The following is a 20,937-nucleotide window of genomic DNA, read 5'->3' on the forward strand; positions in this document are numbered from 1 at the left end:
TGCCCTGCTTACTCTTTCTGCTTTTATACCCAATGCTTCTCTCCCTCTGGAACTGTGAAACACGCCACTTGTGAATTCCTCTAGACTTGTTCTTTTCATCCTACAGCTCTCAAAAGCTGCTGAATATTTTTTCTAAAACACATATTGTCACATTTTTTTTTTGTGTAAAATAGGTGTGGTTAAACACCTGTACGAAGCAACCTTGAAGCACAAAAGCCTTCTTTAAATGGAATTACAGCTTGGTGATTGTAACGAGTTTCAGGACATCCTTACTAATCTTCAAAAATGCTATCATTTATTACTGTTATGTGATTTCTCCCTTGCTTTTTTACATTTACTTTCTGGCTGCCTTGGCATTACCTGAAGTTGCCTTAAAACCTTACCCTTGTATTCCTTTCTTCCTTCAGAATTACAAGTATTTTTCTCCATGACCACCACCCACAATGACTTATAGACTTATCTTTCAGCATCCAGTTTAAGCACAACTACTTTGAGTATAAGTTATCTTGCTTGATAGGACAGTGTATTTTCTCATGAACTTCTCTGATGCTCTCTTCATATTTCTCCTGATAGTTGTCATTACTGTGTTCACTGCCTGCTCAGCTCCGTGAGACCAGAGAGCAGCTGGGAGCAGGAGTTGTGTTTTACTGACCTCTGCGCCCCGATAAAGCTCCTGATTAAAAATAGAAACCCAATAAAATGTTTGTTAAATACATAGAAAATTGCCATGTGAAAACAGGTCTATTCTTTAATAAAACATTGTTCAACTTCTTACTGTTTGGCTCAGTGTTGCTACAATGATCTTTCTTTATCAAACTTTAAAAAATTATTTTATCTGGGTTCTTTCCAACCTCTTGCCATTATAAATAAGGCTGCTATGAACATAGTGGAGCATGTGTCCAAGTTACAAGTTGGAACATCTTCTAGGTATATGCCCAAGAGAGGCATCGCTGGATCTTCCGGTAGTACTATGTCCAATTTTTTGAGGGACCGCCAAATTGATTTCCAGAGTGGTTGTATCAGCCTACAACCTCACCAGCAATGGAGGAGTGTTCCTCTTTCTCCACATCCTTGCCAGCCTGTGCTGCTACTTGAGTTTTTTTTTTTTTATCTTAGCCATTCTAATAGGTATAAAATGGAATCTCAGAGTTGTTTTGAATTGCATTTCCCTGATGACTAAGGATATTGAACATTTCTCAGCCATTCAAGATTTCTCTGTTGAGAATTTATTGTTTGGCTCTGTTTGCCATTTTTAAATTGGGTTGTTTGGTTTGTTAGTGTGTAACTTCTTGAGTTCTTTGTATAATTTCGATATTAGCCCTCTGTCAGGTCTAGTGTTGGTGAAGATATTTTTACATTCTGTAGGCTACCAATTTGTCCTATGGAGAATGTCCTTGGCCTTAGAGAAGCTTTTCAGTTTCATGAGGTCCCATTTATTAATTGTTGATCTTAGTGCCTGAGTATTTGTATTCTGTTCTGGGGGTTGTCTCCTTTACCAATGAGTTCACGGTTACTCCCCACTTTCTGTTCTATTAGATTTAGTTTATCCAGCTTTATGTTGTGGTCTTTGACCCACTTTGAGTTTTGTGGAGGCTGATAGATATGGATCTATTTGCACTCTTCTACATGTAGACAACCAGTTAGACCAGCACCATTTGTTGAAGACCCTTTCCTTTTTCCATTGTGTGGTTTTGGTGATTTTGTCAAAAAACAAGTGTCCATAGGTGTGTGGCTTTATTTCTAAGTCTTTGATGTGATCCCATTTATAAATCTGTCTGTTTCTATTCTAATATCACCCAGCTTTTACTATTACTGCTTTGTAGTACAGCTTGGAATCACGATGGTGATAACTCCAGTTATTTTATTGTACAGTATTGTTTCAACAATACTGAATCTTTGTTTTATTTTCATATTTTTCTCTCAAGTTCTGTAAAGAATTGTATTGCAATTTTCATGGGAATTGCATTAAATGTTTAGATTCCTTTCGGAAGGATGGTCACTTTCTCCATGTTAATCCTGGCAATCCATGAGCATGGAAGATCTTTCCATATTTTGATATCTTCTTAAATTTCTTTCTCCAGAAACTTGAAGTTTTTGTCATGCAGGTCTTTCACATGCTTGGTTAGAGTTATATCAAGATCTTTTATATTACTTATGGCTATTATGAAGAGTGTTATTTCTTGATCTCTCAGCTCATTTATCTTTTTTTATAAAGAAGGGCTACTGAATTGTGTGTGTGTGTGTGTGTGTGTGTGTGTGTGTGTGTGTGTGTGTGTGTGTGTATGTGTGTGTTAATTTTGTATCCAGCCATTTTGCTGAAAGTGTTTATCAGCTGTAGTAGTAGAAATTTTTTGGGTCACTTATGTACACTATCATATCATCTGCAAATAACAATACACTGAGTTCCTTTCTAATTTATATATCCTTGATCTCCTTAGTTGTCTTATTGCTCTTACTAGACCTTCAAGTACTATATTGAATAGATATGGAGAGAGTGGGCAGCCTTGTCTTGTTCCTGATTTTAGTAGCATTGCTTTAAGTTTCTCTCCATTTAATTTGATGTTGAATATTGGCTTGCTGTATATTGCCTTTATTATGTTTAGCTTTATGTCTTGTATCCCTGCTCTCTCTAAGGTTTTCAACATGAAAGGGTGTTGGATTTTATCAAAGGTGTTTGATTTATCTAATGAGGCGATCATTATATTATTTTCCTTTCAGTTTGTTTATATAGTGGATTACATTGATAGATTTTTGTACGTTCATCCCTGGGATGAAACTTACTTGATCATGGTAGATGATGCTTTTGATGTGTTCTTTGATTTGGTTTGCAAGTGTTTCATTGACTATTTTTGCATCAATGTTCATAAGGGAAATTTGTCTGTAATTCTCTTTCTTTGTTGAGTCTTTTTGTGGTTTAGATATCAGGGTGACTGTGCCCTCATAGAATGAGGTTGGCAATGTTCCTTCTGTTACTATTTTGTGGAATAGTTTGAGAAGAATTGGTATTAGCTCTTCTGTGAAAGACTGGTAGAAATCTGCACTGAAACCATCTGGCCATGGGCTTCTTTTCAGTTGACTTTTAATTACTGATTCTATTTTCTTAGGGGTTATAGAGCTTTTAAAATAGTTTACCTGATCTTGGTTTAACTTTGGAAAGTGGTATCTAGAAAATCATGCATTTCATTTAAATTTTCCAATTTTGTGGAGTACAGGGTTTTGAAATAAAACCTAATGCCATGTACTCCTCTTGGTTGTGTTTGCTTCTTCTTCTTTTTCTTCTAGAGTCTTCAGGTATACTTTTAAATTGCTGATATGAGAACTCTCTAATTTCTTAGAACTTAGTGCTGTGAGCTTTCCATTTAGTAGTGCTTTCATTGTGCCCTATAAGTTTGGCTATATTGTGCCCTCATTTTCATTGAATTCTAGAAAATGCTTAATTTTTATTCAATATTTCTTCCCTAGCCCAGAGATCATTGAGTGTGGAGAGCCCTGTCATGAGCAATTACCATTATAAGATGGTGCTGGCTTCCACTGCGCCTAAGTAGTAAACAAGCCTTATGAGCAAGTGCAAGAGTGAATTCACATCCAGTCACTGCCCATCTCGGGGCGTAGTAATGGGGTGATGGGTGAGCAACTAATCAGGTGCTGTCACGTCACATCAGGTGCTGAAACGTCACGCTGCGGGCTATATAAGAAGCGCCATTTTCCGAGCTCGGGATCTTCCTTATGTTGAAGCAATAAAAGCTTTGCGGTAGAAGGATCCGGTTGTCAGGTGAATTCTTGACGGCGAGATACTAGCTCGGGCGAGAATTGAGTACAAAGTTGTTCAGTTTCCACAAGAGTGTATGTTTTCCTGTGTTTCTATTGTTGTTGAAATCCATCTTTAATTCATGGTGATCTGATAGGACACAGGCATTACTTCATTATCTAGTATCTGTTGAGGCTCACTTTGTGATTGTAAACTTTGGAGAAGGATCCAAGAGGTGCTGAGAAACAGTATATTCTTTTGTGTTTGTGTGAAAAGTTCTGTGCATGTCTATTAAGTCCTTTTGATTCATAACATCAGTTAATTTCATTATTTCTCTGTTTAGTTTTTGCCCTGATGAGCTGTTGAGAGTCTGGTGTTGAAGTCTCTGACTATTAATGTATGGGGTTTGATGTGTTATTTAAGCTTTAGCAATGTCTCTTTTACAAAGTGGGTGCCCTTGTGTTTGGGCCATAGGATTCAGAATAGAAATATCATCTTGGTGGATTTTTCTTTTGATTAGTATGTAATGTTCTTCCCTATCTCTTCTGATTAATTTTGATTAAAAGTCTATTTTACTGAATATTAGAATGGTTATGCCAGCTTGCTTCTTGAGTCCATTAGCTTGGAAACCCTTTCCAGCCCTTTACTTTGAGGAATTGTTTATCTCTGTTGCTGAGATATGTGTTTTGTATGCAGCAGAATGATGGATCCTGTTTATGAATCCACTCTGTTAGCCTGTGTCTTTTTATTGGGGGAATTGAGTCCATTTATATTTAGAGATATTAATTACCAATAATTTTTAGTTTTTGTTATTTTGATGTTGCTGATGTTAGTGTGTGTGTGTGTGTGTGTGTGTGTGTGTGTGTGCATGCGTGTGTGTATGAGTCTCTTCCTTTGGTTGTGCTGGTGTGCAATTGCTCATTCCTCTGTTTTCTTGGGTATAGTTACTCTCTTTGTGTTGGAGTTTTTCTTCTTGTAGCCTCTGTAGGGCTGGATTAGTAAAAGATTGTTTACATTTGATTTTGTCTTGGTTTCTTCATCTATGGAAATTTAGAATTTGCTAGTTAGAGTAGTCTGGGCTGACATCTGTGGTCTCTTAGGGTCTGCAAAACCTCTACCCAGGCCATTCTAGCTCTTAGATTCTCTGTTTAGTAACCGAGTGTAATTCTGATAGGTCTGCTATTATATGTTTCTTGTCTGTTTCCTCTTGCATCTTTTAATATGCTTTCTTTGTTCTGTACATATAGTATTTTGATTACTATGTGGCAGAGGATTTTTCTTTTCTGGTCCAATCTAGTTGGTGTGCTATAGGCTTCTTGAATGTTTATAGCCATCTCTTTCTTTAGGTTAGGGAATTGTGTGCACTGGGCTTCCATGTTATGACTACACTATCCTTCAGACTAAAGAAGCACAGTTATTGACTTCAGAATGTTTCAAAACCTTTTTTCTTTCATTTTTTCTTTCCTTTTTAAACCTGAGATACCATGACATTATGGTATGATTGTTCTGTGCTTTTCTAGGACACTGACAAGCGCGGGGAAGGAGCTGCATGATGATTTCCTGAAAGCCCTGGCGATGAGGGAAGAGGATAATCGTGCTGGGAAACTGAGCGTGAGTACACTGTACCACCAAATTAAAGCAGATTTTCAAACACACAGTTAACATAGATGATGCAGCCTGTAATGTCTTCCATAAGATGTAGCTCGGGTGCAGGCAAGACAGATGGCTCCAGACATAAAGGCAGTAGCTCAGCAGCACCCACCAGCACCCACATAGTGGGAAGGAAGAGCTGAGTAGCTGGATCTGTCCTCTGATCTCCAGGGGCCTGCTACAGTGAATGTGTACTCCATCCCCACAGAATAAGTAAATGTAATGTGATATACCCTGGATATATGTTTATATATTATAGTTCTGTGTGTAGATTTCCTTTTTATGATCATTTATGTTCATAATAGTAGCAAAATGGTAGAAAACGATAAGCTTCTAAACAGTTTTCAAGGAGAAAATGGCAACACATTGTTTCTGCATTTCTTTCTCCTTTCCAGAAACTGCTTCTATTAATAATCCAACACGTTTTCTATTATAACTTACAGGACCCTTCTGAGCCTAGTGTTTGTGTGTGTATGTGTGAGTGTGTGTGTATGCCTGTGTGAGAGTGTGCATAATAGTGTGAATGTGTGAGAATGTGTGTGTGTGTTGGTATGTGCATGTGAGTGCATGTAACTTTGGAGGCCAGAGACAAGTCAAATCCTCTAGAGCTGGAGTTCCAGGCAGGTGTGAACTCTCCATGTCAGTGCTGAGAAATAAATTCAGGTTGTCTGCAAGAGCAGTATTAGCTCTTTACCTCTGACCCAACCAAACTGTTGTATTAGGGTTTGAAAGATGAGAGAGCTGTTTTGAGTGGCTCCATTTTCTTATGGCATCGCTTTAAATGGTGTATATAATGTATATATGGCTTTTTCCCTGGGAGAGTTCCTCAAGTTTCAGAAGAGATCCTTCAGCTCCTTAAGTTCTACTTTGTATCTTACATATATAATTTTTTATCTTAGCTGGGTAGTAACTGGTTTGATAATCATAATATATAAATCATACTTACAGACCCTGAGAAAAGCCTGTGCCCATCCATTTGGTCCTTTGCATTTGCACTGTGTTATTCTGAAAGATGATGGCATGATTAATATGCTTGACTCGATCATTTTACTGAGTTAATATGTATCCAAATAGCACTTTTTACCTATAAATACATGTGCTTATTGCTAGCCCATTAAAATTAAACCAAAGAGTAAATAATGGCTAGATAGTCATTTAAGTAAGAAGCTAATTAAAAGGTCCTCCAACTCCCAGGCTGTCCCCTCTTTGCTCCGTGTCACACAATTAATCTATAACTTGGCCAATGTCCTTCTTTCTCACTCCTCAAGTGTCATATCTAGTTGTCCAAGCCAGATCAATTATTCTATTTAAGCATCGTTCAAATAACTATGTGAGATGTCACAAATGATTCAACATGGTAAAGACAGGTAGTTCTAAGAGGTATCTTTTTGTGTTTAGTAGCATCATCAGTGGCCTGAAGAATGTGGATATCGTGGAAAGAGTTGAGAGAAATGGGGGATGTAATCAGACATGCATTTGAAGTACTGGCAGCAAGGTGTACATGTCTCTGGGGGCAGAATATGAGCCATGAGCCAGGGAACTCCCCTGAGAGGTGTCACTGTGATTGCCAGAAAGTAGATAATGGAAGGGTGGAATAAAAAAAAAGACAAAAGTAATGTTGGCAGAAGAAAGAATAAACTAGCATTCTAAATGATTAAGTCTGCAATCCATATCACATTTGCTTATTTTGGTACTGAAAATGAAGCCCACGGTCCCACATCTGCTACCCTGAGCCACATCCCCAGCTTCCAGCTGCTTTGCTGGGTCTTTGGCTTTAGAGGGTGTGGCAGGATTCGTGAAAGAGTGTTCATGTGATCCACTTTGGAATATTCAGTAGGGAGAGAGTGGCTTATGGAGTGAGAGGTGTGGTACTGAGTTTAGAGGTTGTAAAGCATTCAATACAGTGCTCAACAGTTCAGATAGAGTCTGGAGGTAAAAAGTGAGTACCGTCAAGATCAGTGCTCATGGTTTCCTCAATACACCAGATCATAAAAATGTTTCTAAGTAAAGACAACTTGTAAATTAGGCAGGTTCTTATGCTTATCTAAGCTATGATGTCCTGTTCATTAATGTGGTATTTAAATGAATATTCTCCATTTAATATTGATTGAGTTTTGAAACAAAAGATAAGCATAATGCATGATACATTTACAATTTAATAAATAATTAATATGCTATACAAATTATATTTATAACCACTAAAGTTAGAATTATGGAGGAAATATATAAACAATATTGGAATATATTCTTTGCTAGAACATAAATTTGAATAGCTCCTTAGAAAAGATATCTGAAAGAGCTCTTTGTAATGATTACGGATTTTATTAGGGATCTAAATATTATTCATTATTGGTAGGATACTATATAATCAAAGTATTAATAGTACACTTGATAGATAATACTGCTGCTGTAGGAAACATTTGTCCTCTTTACCAATGTTTTGTTCTGTGCAAATATCTCTTATATTTGTCACAAACATGACGAAGATATAGGCTCTCCCTAAACATTTCTGTTGTCACAGGTTTATGTAACTCTTCTAAGTGGACAAGTAGTTAAATACTTTTTTCAGGCGGTAATAATTTAAGAATTCTTGATGTCATGAGTGAGAAAAAGAAAGCATTTCCTACCAATCAGAGTCTAGTGAGACCGTGAGGACATTTTGCATGGTGCTTCTGGTGAGGCCTCATGAACCTTATTTTCCCACTCAACAGTGAGGATGTAAACAGTACATGGCTGACTTGTTTGAGCTTTGAAATATGTTATTATCAAAACTGATATAAAAACAGTGTTTACTACTGATATAAAAACAGTGTTTACTACTCTCCATTCATGACCAGTGAAAGAAGCCACTGTAACCTGGACCAGGAAAAGCTATGAATTAGGAACTTCTAACATACCCATTTCCTGTGTTGAAAACTTTATGAAACATAAGATCGCATTGTGTATGACCAATTACACTGTGCTGACACAATCTTTTGCCTCCTTTCTATCTTCCAACTTCTCTAACGTGTCCCCTTTCAGAAAACAAGGGTATCAGAGAGGTGCTTACTTCCTTCTCAATAGAATCCATACTTGTCCACTGTAACCCACTGTGGAAATTATATGATTAATAAAGTTTTACCATTATTATAAACAGGTTTTCAACACTTACAAATGTATATCAACTTCCCTTTAACTAGAAATTTATAGTTGAATATCACTTCATTGTTAATCCATTTGTCTTTGGATTAAAAGGGATATATGGACATTAATACCAATGTGAAACATCAGAGGTTATGTGGCCATAGCATCTGTGTTTAATTTTTGTGTTGTACTGATTCATCAAAGGAAATGAGAACTCTACCATTTTTTGGAAGCTTATGTAAATTTAACACCGTATGGTCAAATATAGTAGAATCAAATGAAATTGCAAAACATAGCTGAAGGTCATATATCATATAATTTATTTTAATGTAGTCAAATTTAGTATTCTTCATCTATTACCTTAGGTGTCAAAATTATGTAAGGAACCTAAGTGAATAGATCTCATTAAGGTAGATTTGATATTAAAATCCCTTTAGGCAGAAAGAATGTAAGGGCAAGAAGATAGGAGCTCTGCCATTTTCTAAGCATGACACAGTATAAGGGCCATGAAATCACAGTCCTCTTGCTGACTACATCTTAACTACATAGGTAGTCATAGAATCAAATATAAAAAATCAAACCCTAGAGGAAAGTATATGAACATATGTACTCTAAAGCAATATATAACCCAAATCCTACCAACCATTCAAATTTAGTAACATGAATTCCATTAGCACTGTAAAGTTTTGTCAAGAGACAATTGTAGTCACTGTTCTATTCCTGTGAAGAGACTCCATGACCATGGCGACTTTTATACAGTATTTAATTGGGGACTGGCTTTCAGGTCCAGAGGTTTAGTCTGTTATCACCATGGAAGGGAGCATGGCAGCAGTCTGAAATGGCACTGAAGAAGTAGCTAAGAGTTATATCTTGATCCGTAGGTACTGGGGGAGGGTGGGAAGGAGGAGAGGGAGAGGGGGAGGGGGAGAGGGGGACAGGAAGAGAGAGGGGGGAGGGGAGGGGGAGGGAGAGGGAGAGAGAGAGAGAGAGAGAGAGAGAGAGAGAGAGAGAGAGAGAGAGAGAGAGAGAGACAGACACTGGGCCTTTTGATAGCTCAAAGCTTACCCTCAGTGACACATTTCCTGCAACCAGGCCACAACTCTTAATCCTTCTAATCCTTTCAAAGAGTTCCACTCCCTGGTAATTAAGCACTCAAGTGTAAAGGCCTACTTAGATAAATATGAGCATACATAGAAACATTTGGCAGTATATATAATAAGATACCTATAAGCAGGGAGATGAACTTCGTTGCCCTGTCATGGCCTCCTGTGTTGAAGTAAAACCTCTGACATAAGCCAAAGCACACTCCTTCTCCCATAAGTGGTTCTTATGAAAGTATTCTGCCTCAGTGGTAGGAAGTATGACTAACACAGAGGATTTGAGTGAGTCACTTAGCTGTCGATTGTCTATACATGTAAGCTGTGCTACCTACATCAATAACTTATTAATATTAGAATTTTTAAAAATGCTTCATAGTTGCAAGTATAAAGGAAAATATTATTTAAACCTTAATAATGGCCAATTAGTAGTAAATTTATTATGCCTAGTGAAGTGTTTATAAAGAAATAAAGAATGCAGCCAAGGAATCATCATTTGGAAATTTAGGTGACATGTCTTTTTCTCTGAAAATGGAACTACCTCTGAAAGGGGTCCTCTGCAGGTCATTGGCACCATTCTAGAACTCTCTGCATACCTGACCTATTACCATAGATTGGGTTGACACCCATAGCCAAGGATTCATAGAAATAAACTTGTTTTGGATGTTTGAATCTGGAAACACCAGAGCCATCCCACTAATGTTGGAATAATTCCTCCATGTAGCTTTAACTAGATTCTAATTCTTGGTTTACAGCTATAAAAACCTGAAAGTAAACCTTAAAATTTGTAATGTTTACTCATGACTAGGGTAGGATGTTAGTTTAGCATAATCATTTTATGGAAACAGATCATTAAGAATGCCATCCACTAGAATCCCTCTGAAACATTAGTACATTCAAATCAATGGCAGCTTTCTATCTCTGAGACAGTAGACCTGCGAAGATACAGTTAAGAAATGGGAATCTTTTTTTTATACTTTTTATTAGGTATTTTCCTCATTTACATTTCCAATGCTATCCCAAAAGTCCCCCATACCCTCCCACCCACTCCCCTACCCACCCACTCCCACTTTTTGGCCCTGGCATTCCCCTGTACTGGGGCATATAAAGATTGCAAGTCCAATGGGCCTCTCAGAAATGGAAATCTTGTCTTGTATGATGGGTGAAGAGGTTTCAGCTCATGACAATCTTCCTCTCCTGTTCCCTCCCTTTCATGAGGTAAAATGCAGCTGAAGGCCATGGTAAAGGCATGGACAGAAGATGAAAGACTGAGTCTGAGAAACAGGAGAGACTAAGGACCAGGGGCACATGTGTCCCCAGAAGCACTCACTCTCTTCAGCTAGGCCCCGCCTACTGCATTCCACTAGCCCCAGTAATATCATAAGATTATATGACTCTATTGATGGGCTATCCCACTGGCAATGCCAGAGTCCTTATGGTCTATAATCACTTTCCCTGACTGCCCCTGGCAACAGTGCTGCTCTGGAGAGGAAGTGTTAGCACATCTACACAATAACATGCTTTTTTGCATTTGTTAAAAAAAATAAAAAACGTAGCTCCGCATCTAAACCTGTTTTTTTTTTTTTTTTTTATCTTCTATATCATATCACGTATAAGTGCAAACATTAACTTGTAACTTGAAAAATGTTTCAAATCTTGGGAAATGCAGGGCAAAACAGAATGCATCCAGTAACACTTAAAATTACATGATATAGTTATTTCCATGATATAAAAAGATACTGCCTGTTAGTGTTTTACTTAGGTTATAAAAGCTGTCATTCTATTATAGAAGACATTTGTAGTTGGGATATGTGAAATGAAGGCCAAGGATAGCCATGACTTTTTCTTATGCAGTATGAATATTTCTTTCTTTACATTCACAAATTCTTGGGGGGGGGAGGGGAAATGTTTGCTTGCCTAATGTTACTTGTAGTGGCTTTCATATTGTGAATGATACAAAATAAAAAGTGAAAATAGAAAAACATATGAAATATGCATCTCAAAATGAACAAATTAAATGTCTTCTCTGTCCACAGGTTCCATTCCTTATAGTACTCATAGGAGAATTCCAATGAATATCACTCATCAGGAAGTTTGGTACTAACAATAACAAAGATAGCTTTCAAAGTGACAAGAAGGATGTAAGAGTTGTTTATCTTTGAAATGTAGACCAATTATCATCTAACTTGATTTTAAAATACAGTGATGAATGTGACAGACAAAGTTAGTTATAAGACACTTCTAATTTGATTTTTATGTTAATAGGAAAAAAATATTACATTATATTGAAAAGATTTTCTTCTGAGTTTCTTGTTGTATGTAATTTAATACCACAGGAGACTGGCATACACAGTGTCAGCAGCGTATATGCATATATGCATATATGTTACAGAGGCTTCTTTCCCAACAGGAAGTACAAGTATCAAAAAGATGATTTATCACTTTGGTCAACACTACAGGGTCTGAGTAGCCCAGCATAGGCACCTGGGCTCTGGAGAGGCTGAGAACGTTGTGGCTGTTCTGCCTGTGAGGAGAGATACCTTAGTGTTCTCAGCCTCGTGCCCAGTCTGGCCGATTTCTGGTATTCAAGACTCTGATGAAGTTAGGTGTCTCAGCCAATCATGGCTAAAAGTTTGAAAATTCCTGGAGAGTCTTGTATTGAGTCCATAGTGAAGGACTGTGAGGATGGAGTGCATTTCTATTGTATTAGTCAAAGTATACAAATAATTATATATAACTAATATATTATTACATGCATATTATGTGATATAAGATCAGCTGAGGGCGGCAGCAGCTGCAGCAATAGTCGTGCATGTTCAGAAAAGGAAGGAAGGTTGGCACCATTGCATGTCCCTCAGACCTTCATATTTGGTTCACCCTCTATGAAAGGCAGTCTTCCCCTTCCCTAATCTTCTGGAAGTGCCCTCCAAGATTCACCCAGACACGGTACTGCTAGATAAGTCCAGATCCCATCCACAGGCGGGATTAGCCATCAGTGTCAGGAACAAAGGAATACAGCAATCATACCAGGATCTCTCACCGTCCTTAATAAGTGGAGAGTTTAGAGTTTAAACTACAATGGATTCGCACTTTTTATTCTTCATCCTGCGCACTACTAACCTTTTGTGCCGTCCTCCTAAAGATGATTAAATTTTTAACCTTCCCAAAGAATCAGTGTTTTCATTGGCCTTTTTTTTTCCTCATAAATTTTATAGCTTCTAGATAAGTGCTTGCTTGACTTCTCCATATTCTGTAATTCAAGTCTGTGGCGTCATCAGCAAACCCTGGGGGGACGACCAAGAGCAATGATAATATTTTGGTGTCTTTGGGAATTTATAAGCCACTACTCCAAAATAACTTACTCATTTCTAGCCTTGGGGTGTTATCTGTTAGCCTCTGTGTTTAGTAAGAATATTATTACGGTTACCTGAAAGCTAATTAGTTTTTAAGAACTTGAGTGTTTCTAGTGTCCCGGACTTTCCTGGTTTCTCTAAGATTACTGAGTTCATTAATTTTAATTACCCATTTCCGTTTTTCAGTAAGAGTTGTGATGTTATTTCTTAGATACACTAAGTGTGCACTGAGCACGCCTATCTACGTTCCTCTCTGGCATGTGTACATTATGGCCGTAGTGTGAATCTTCCTAGCATATACATTCTTTTAAAATTTTCACTGATTTATTTGATGCTCATACACCTTACTTTTGTGTTATTTGACTCTGAGGAGATGGTAGTTTTGAAAAAAAATTTTTTTGGTCTTTTTACATTCTTTGGGTTACTTCTGTTTCCAAACTAAAATTTTCTTTCTGTATTTACTTCTGTAATGCTATACTGTTCTTCTCAAATATGTAGAGCCCTTTGGGCCTGCATACTTATTTAAAGAAATGGTAACAAAGGCTTGCAGGAGATGCTGTGCACTTAGGGAAAACTAGCTAGATGTAACTGATAGGCTTCGTGTTATCATGTTTGCCCAGAGTGCTTGTCATTAGACAGAGGCTCAGTTACATAATATTTGTCGTTTAGCCCCAAGACCCGAAATATCTGCCTGCCTTTTGGGGGGCTTTCTTTAGTTCTGTTGGCTAAATGTGAAGTGTCCTGCAGGCCCATGTCTCTGAACACATCATCTCCAATGGTGGACAGACCTGAGGTGGATTCTGTCTGGAAGGATGGGGTCGTTGGCTATAACACGTTTTAGTCATGCTCCACTTCCGGTTTCCCTCCGCCCTGCCCTGACCGTGGATGCAGTATGCCCACCTGGCTTGCTCTCATGCTACCATACCTTCCCTACCACAGTGGCTGTATCCCCTTGGACAGGAAGCTAGATTAAACTCTACCTCCTTTGTCTTGGCCGCAGCAGCAAGAAAAGTACCTAATCAACGTTTCTTTAAGTAGTATGACCATTAAATTCATTAGCTGGTTCATCTGAGAGAAATGGTTTTCTGCTGATAATTCTGTTTAGGGTAGAGTATATTTTCAATTGATTGCTTTGTTTTAGACCTACTTTAAATTGATTGTCTTCCAAAATTACTGATTTCTTGAGTTTGAATTGTCAGAGTTCTGTTTATAAGACAGGTTTCCTTCTTGGTTGAGGCCTCTGCTCTCTCCCTTCCCACATCCATCCTTCTTTACTTCCCTTACAAACTAAACCCTGCGATGACTGCCTTGCTTTTATTAGCAGCGTCCACTTCTGCACGGGCCATTTAATATGCAGTGGACTGTGTTTGATATTAACAAGATGCTTTGTTTCTCTCAATGGCTTCATATCTTGCTAAAATTGTTGAAAACAAATCAGCTACAAAGGCATCTCAACTATTTGAGAGTGCATGTGTCAAAATGAATGTAATAGCTTATGGTTGCTAACCTTCGTGGCGGTCTCTTTGTACCCAAGAGCTGCAGGTGTCATTTAGAGGATGCTGCATACCACCCTGACATCTGTAATCAGGTATTAATTATTTCATAAATTATCTAGCAAGAGGAATTGTACACATATTTTTTTGTGTTTTCTGAAGTGGCAAAATTTTCCAGATTCTTAAAAAACTATTTGCGCAGGAGAAGCACCCAGTTCTAAATGCTTTAATTTGGGGTAAACAGATTGGTATGAAGCACAAAATATCTTACATCTGACCTCCATTAAGGACTTCCATCATAGCGCCAGATCTCTGGAACTCTCCAGAGTGGGGAGGAGTAGAGAAACTACAGGGATACATCTTTTGTCCTAAGGTTTTAGGCAGAGGAGAGTAGAGAGAGGGACTGTGGAAGGGGGGGCAGAGGAGGGGGCAGTGGAAGGAGACTGATGCGTGTTGGATGCCAGCTTCATCCTAAGCTGTAACATCCCAGAAATGACAGGAACAGAGTTTATCTTGATTTGTAGCTCTCCCATATGGGAATCTCCTTTGCACTCTCTGACAGATGGCTGCTCAGCCTCTTCCTAAATAGTTTAAATATTTTCAGTGATAGGAAACTCATTCCTTTGTAAATTGTCTTTTCCATTTCAGCAAGTTAGAATTAGGCTGTAAATGGTATTTATTAACTTTGGTTATTGAAGCCTATTTATGTCATCTTTTAAGAAAAGTTTTCTTGGTCATTTTAGGCTAAAAAAGGAGCAGCTCTTTCTGTCTTTATTTAAGTCTTTGTCATTCTATGTGACTTCCTGGTAGTTCCTAAATTTCATTATTCCTTAATAAAACAAAACAAAACAGAACAGAAAAACCCCATCTCCATTAAAAAAATCAAAGTATAGCATACATATTAAAGTATGTAGTTTATAAGTGTGTATGGATTTCTGTATTTCATAAACTACTAACAAATGAGGCAGCCCCTGGTCATGACCCTGAATAAGAATGTGGATGTCACTGAGAGCAAACAATCCCCACATATGTCCCTTCAGTCATAGCAGCCCCATTCTCTTAGGAGTCACAGTTCTCGCTCTGCTAAGATTGCTATTCCATGCAGTCACCCTCGAACTACTATAACTATAAATCCGGTGGTTCTTTCTGAGTTCTCTCAGCAAATGCTTTGTTTGTAAGAACCACCATGTTACTGAATGCAGCTGTGATGTTTTGTTTCATTTGAGGCTATTTTTTTCTTTTTTGATAGTGAATAGAAAAATGGAATCTTAACAGAACTCAATTAGGTTTTTTTTCTTTATGGCTAGAACATTTTCTACCCCACTTAAGGTACATTTACTGTCTCAGATCACTAATATGTGCCCCTTTCATGCCGTACTTAACCATTGGGGTGTATATTTACCTGTGACAGCTCAGGTAATAAACAGTATGAAATGGAATCACGGCACACCAAGAAACTGCACATCTCTGCAGGATGTCAGACAGGCACAGATACGCGACAAAATAGGAAGTCTAGGTAGCAGTTGAAACTTCAGTTTCTAGTGAACACTGTCTACTTAATCCTTGTCTGTTTGGATGCTTAAATATAGCCATAACTAGCAATTAGGAGACTAATTCTGGTGAAGTCAGCAGCACTTGGTTATGTCATCCAATGAGACGTGGTACTTTGTGGCATGCTCATGTATTTTACAATGTAATGTTATTGAATAGAACATGTTATATTTTCTAAGAATCTGGATATTATTTTAAATAGTATATCCCGTGATTATAGTCAGTATTTGTATTACATTATGCTACACTATAATTAAAGTGTAATTCTAGAGTTATCTCTCTCAGCATCCGTGGTTGTGGAGTCTTGAGCTGGGGCTTATGATCTTGTCAGAGAAATTCACCTCCAGAGTAGATTTGTTTTACCTCTGGGTAAAAGACAAGCCAGAGGGCAGTGTGGTGTATGTCCAAATGTCATACTTTGGCCTTGAGCCATGTCTACTGTGAGAGTACAAGAGATTTATGAAGAGTAGCATTCATAGACAAATCTAAAAGAAAACAACCCCCGCCCCCAAATCAACTTGGGTATGCATTTATTCCAACTGCAATTATATTAGGTGTTATGAAGGCATGATATGAATCATGGATCTCTGTCCTCTCTTGTTGTATCTGTCTCTCGGCCAGTCCTTTATGTTTCCATCGGCCATTCTATTCTTTACTTGGTGCACAGTTATTTCCTGTTTAGATCTTGGGGCTATGCTCTTCCTCATGACACCTGTGGGTCATCACATGATGCTCGCTCAACTCCTCCTCACAGGTGGCGCCACCGCTTGGATCTTCATTATGTATTTTACACTCCCATCCTATGGACTTTCATTTGTTTGTTTGTTTGTTTGTTTGTTTGTTTCTCTGATGTACTGGTAGGAATAGGAGACCAGAACACGGAGTCTTGCTGGAGTTAAGCCATGTTGTTTGTTAACCAAGGGGTCTAGAAAATAACATCCGATCGCTATTGGTAATGTGTATGCATTTGTAAATTGTCTACAAAATTTGAATTCTTGGAGATAATGAGTTAAAAGACATATTAACACCGAGTACATATTAGAAACTCTCTTATTTGTACTTGGTGATTGTGTTATTATTGTTAATTCTGTATAAAACGAGGCTTCAGTGATCTTCATCTTTCAGGCTACTACTGTTACATCCTCAGGAAATCTTTCAGGACTGAAACTTGTTTTCCAGGTGCAAGGGTTCATTTCTTCCTCAAGCACTACCAATACTGTTTTTATAAGGCATGTGACCAAGTCATAATATGTGCTTTAAGCAATGAAGTAATGAGAGTTGTTGACTATCAGTAGGAAACTTGGATGCTATACAGTTGATTTTGGGAGATGAAAAAAAAAAAACCCAAAAAGCTGAAACCCACAAGATCTCAAAGGGACAACTTAAAAATCCATGAATAATAAACAGAGGAAAGATTTTTAAAAGGCAGGGTGTCAAATACCTATGACATCAGTTTAATATATACGATCCGCACTTATATATAGCACATTACCAACCGTTGAAGTGACCTTGGCCACTGAATGAGGGCGATAGTTTTGAAAGACTGAGTTGTACTGAAGCAGTTGCTGAAATAGAGTAGGCACAGATATCCTTTCCTTCCATTGGGTATACAGAACTTTTCCCCACCTGTTTATTTTTCCTTAAACAAACATATTATCTGATATAACCAATCCAAAGAAAATGTTCTCTTCCTACACATGAATAAAACCCCGTCTTACCACCCTTATGCTAAGTCCTGGAGATTCTGATGTAGCTTGGGCTCTTATATCACAGCATGTCACTCTTGGAATCACTTCAATGAGTGCCCAGAATTCTATTCAAACAGCTAACCAGCTTCTGTTGAAGGCTGCTTTCTCCACTGACAGTGGACGGTTATTTCTACATGCAAGTATAGTATGATACAAATGGGAATCCCTGTGCCATGATGAAGTTTTATATGAGAAATCAGTCATAGTTTAAAAGCCGTTGTTAGATACAGAAAATGGCAAACTTAAAACATGTTTCATCAAATCTTGTACCATGGCCTTCATGTAATTGTTTCATACTACAGCTGTTCTCTGATAATTAGATACAGACTTACGCTATGCTATGGATGATGGGCCTTGCAGGTATATCTCAGATTCATGGTTGAACTGTGGTACTAGTGAGAAGACTTTAGGGCAAGCTTCTGTTCTGTGTTTCAGTTGTGGGATGACAGTGATGATGGCAGCCACTCAGTGACCTGTAGGATGTCTTAAACAATTCATGGTGATGCATAGTGTGGTGTCTGCACTTATTGAATGCTCAACAAATATTAGATAATAAAACATTCTAGATTATTACATGAAGTAGGAACTTTGCCAAGAAAAACTAATTGTTGTTGCTTTTAGTTTATAGCTGATGAAGTTGAGGCTCAAAATATGTGCTAGAGCCTTCTGTCCACCGTAACTATCCTCTACATAAAATTGGAGTGGTTAGGATTTTAATCTTATTGCCTAATTACTTGAAATTAATAAAAATTTGAGCTTCTGTTATGTACTTTTGTCTAAATGTTGAATATACCTGATTTATGTATTTAATTTTTTTCTGTATATAACAAATTGTCCTTGAGCACACGCACCATGTGTTTATGTGTGCCTCCTCAGGGCTCTCACTTAAATTTACATTCAATTGAAAATGATTCAAAAGTCAAATTTGGGTTAGAACATGATCTTGACTCTGAAACAGATAAAGCTACACTGGATGAATGGTGAAGGACTGAAAGACATGTTGGAAAACACACATGGTTTCAAGACTCCTTATTTGTTAATAACTAATTTTTGCTCATTGCAGTCTAATTATAGATTAAGTAGTCTTTGTGTTTTCAAAAAACCTGTTGTCTGTATATAATTTAAGAACATGGACACTGCCAATAGGGCTAAATGGCAGCCTACAGAGTGGGAAAAGAGTTTCACTAACTTCACATCTAATAAGACACCTAATTTCTAAAATATATAAAGAACTTGAGAAACTAGACATCAACAAGCCAAATCCAATTTAAAAAAATGGGGTCCAAATCTAAGCAGAGATTCTCAACAGAGGAATCTCAAATGGCTGAGAATCACTTAAAGAAATGTTTAACATCCTTACATCAAAGAATTGAAAACCACAGTGGCTCTGAGATTCCATTTTATACAAGTCAGAATGGCTAAGATCAAACACACAAGTGACAGCTCACGCTGACAAGGATGTGGAGGAAGGGGACACCTTTCCATTGCTGATATGAATATAAACTTACACAGCCACTTTGGAAATTAATATTGTGATTTCTCAGAAAATTAGGAATTGTTCTACCTCAAGATCCAGCTCTATCACTCCTGGGCTTCGCCATAGCACTAGGACACTTGCTCACCTATGTTCATAGCTGCTTTATTCGCAGAAGCTGGAAGCTGGAAACTGGAAACAACATAGATGTCCCTCAACCAAAGAAAAGATAAAGAAAAGGTGGGACAGTTACACCATGGACTATTACCCAGCTGTTAGGAAAATAACATCATGAAATTGGCAGCCAAATGAATGGAATTAGAAAAAAATCATCCTATGTGAGGTAACCCAGCCCCAGAAAGACAAGCATAGCATGTATTTACTTCTAAGTGGATATGACCTGTAAAGTATATTCATGCTACAGTCCATAGACACAGAGAGGCTAATTAACAAAGAGGCCTCAAGGGGGAACCCATGAATTTCCTGGGAAAGGGGAACTAGAATAGGTATCATGGGTGGACTGGGGGCAGGTGGGAATTACAGGAGGGATTAGGTGCAGGGAGATGGAGGGAGAGAGTACTGGGAGACACACTAGACTGAGGGGGCATCTCTGGAATGTGTTTTAATATATATTCAATCCCAATCAGTAGCCTCTACCCTGCCTTTGATTATTCAGTTCCTGGATAAAAAACATATACAACCTTAATATTTATAATAAGCCTCTATTGGCACTAATGCTGGGGAGATCTGTACCTTCTATGCTATTTTAATATTTCCTATCAATAACCCCAAGCTGATACTTACTATGTTTCATCTAGGCTGCTTTTAACTCCAACTGGCCAGCACTTATGGCCATGGTTTCTTGGGTCCTAACCCATGGCATCTTTTGGGAGCCCAAGACCACCCCCCATCTCTCTTCTCCCCAGCTGTTGATTGTAGGCGTCTTTATGCACCAATCAGGGATAACTTGCTAGGCAAAGTTACATAGCATCATTTAGGTATATTATGTCACTTGGGCACATGCAGACTCTCTCATCCCTGGAGACAACCAGGCTTTGTGAGGTAATATTTAGCATTACAGTTTAAGCAAAAGACCAAACCTCAACAGGGTTAAGCTGGAAACTGGAGTCTATGGGAACTCCCACGTATCTAAGAGGATGATGATCCTAGCTGAGACTCCTAGTGAGGGGGATATGGAACCTGTACCAACTATCTTTTGTAACAGGAAAGACCTTTAGTGGAGGAATTGGGACATCAACCCTATAAAATTAATTATTTTTATATAAGTGTAACCAGATGATTAATCTGCCATCTGTATTTCTTTACCTTTGCTAGTATTCCAATAACCACATAGAGAAACTAAGATTTATTTCAAGCTGCACCTCAGTAGCTGAGCACTTAAATCATCTATCTTAACCTCTATGCTAATCTGACTACCTCTCAGCCCCATCCCATGATATTCAAATATTGCTATTATATTTCTGGACCCTTCCCTCCTCATGCCATCCTGAATCTCCCCCCTTTCTTCCTTCTGGCTGACTAAGGCTTCTGCCCTATTTTATCTTTTGCCCAGCCATCGGGTGATCAAATGGTTACAGAAAAAAAAAAGTTCATTTAATAGGGAACATGAAAAGAAAAATTTCTATTGTCCTCAGAATTAGGGATTGTGAAACTTGATTTTTTTTCTTGTTAAAGCTATT

At 38.0% G+C, this 20,937-nt stretch overlaps 1 protein-coding gene and 1 long non-coding RNA gene across 9 annotated transcripts in view; one reads left to right on the forward strand and one right to left on the reverse strand.

The window, feature by feature from the left end:
* Window positions 1-20,230, reverse strand: part of Gm34475 — a 33,362-nt gene extending 13,132 nt beyond the window's left edge. For 3 of the 6 annotated variants that reach the window (XR_880450.2, XR_880451.2, XR_389374.3), the window contains exons 1-3: window positions 20,042-20,230; window positions 19,386-19,450; window positions 6,345-6,403 (exon numbers count right to left, since the gene is read on the reverse strand). This is a non-coding gene — a long non-coding RNA (predicted gene, 34475). Of the gene's footprint in view, window positions 1-530; window positions 674-6,344; window positions 6,404-19,327; window positions 19,451-20,041 lie in introns of those variants that run through there. The other 3 variants (XR_880452.2, XR_880453.2, XR_880454.2) reach the window with 3 other exon arrangements.
* Cfap299 (cilia and flagella associated protein 299) overlaps window positions 1-20,937 on the forward strand; it is a 472,916-nt gene that overhangs the window by 163,883 nt on the left and 288,096 nt on the right. For all 3 annotated transcript variants that reach the window (XM_006535280.4, XM_006535279.4, NM_001024614.1), the window contains exon 3: window positions 5,269-5,359. In XM_006535280.4, the coding sequence (XP_006535343.1) occupies window positions 5,269-5,359 (91 nt within the window). The remainder of the gene's footprint in view (window positions 1-5,268; window positions 5,360-20,937) is intronic.

Source organism: Mus musculus, chromosome 5 (genome assembly GCF_000001635.26).
Source record: "Mus musculus strain C57BL/6J chromosome 5, GRCm38.p6 C57BL/6J".
NCBI lineage: Eukaryota > Metazoa > Chordata > Mammalia > Rodentia > Muridae > Mus > Mus musculus.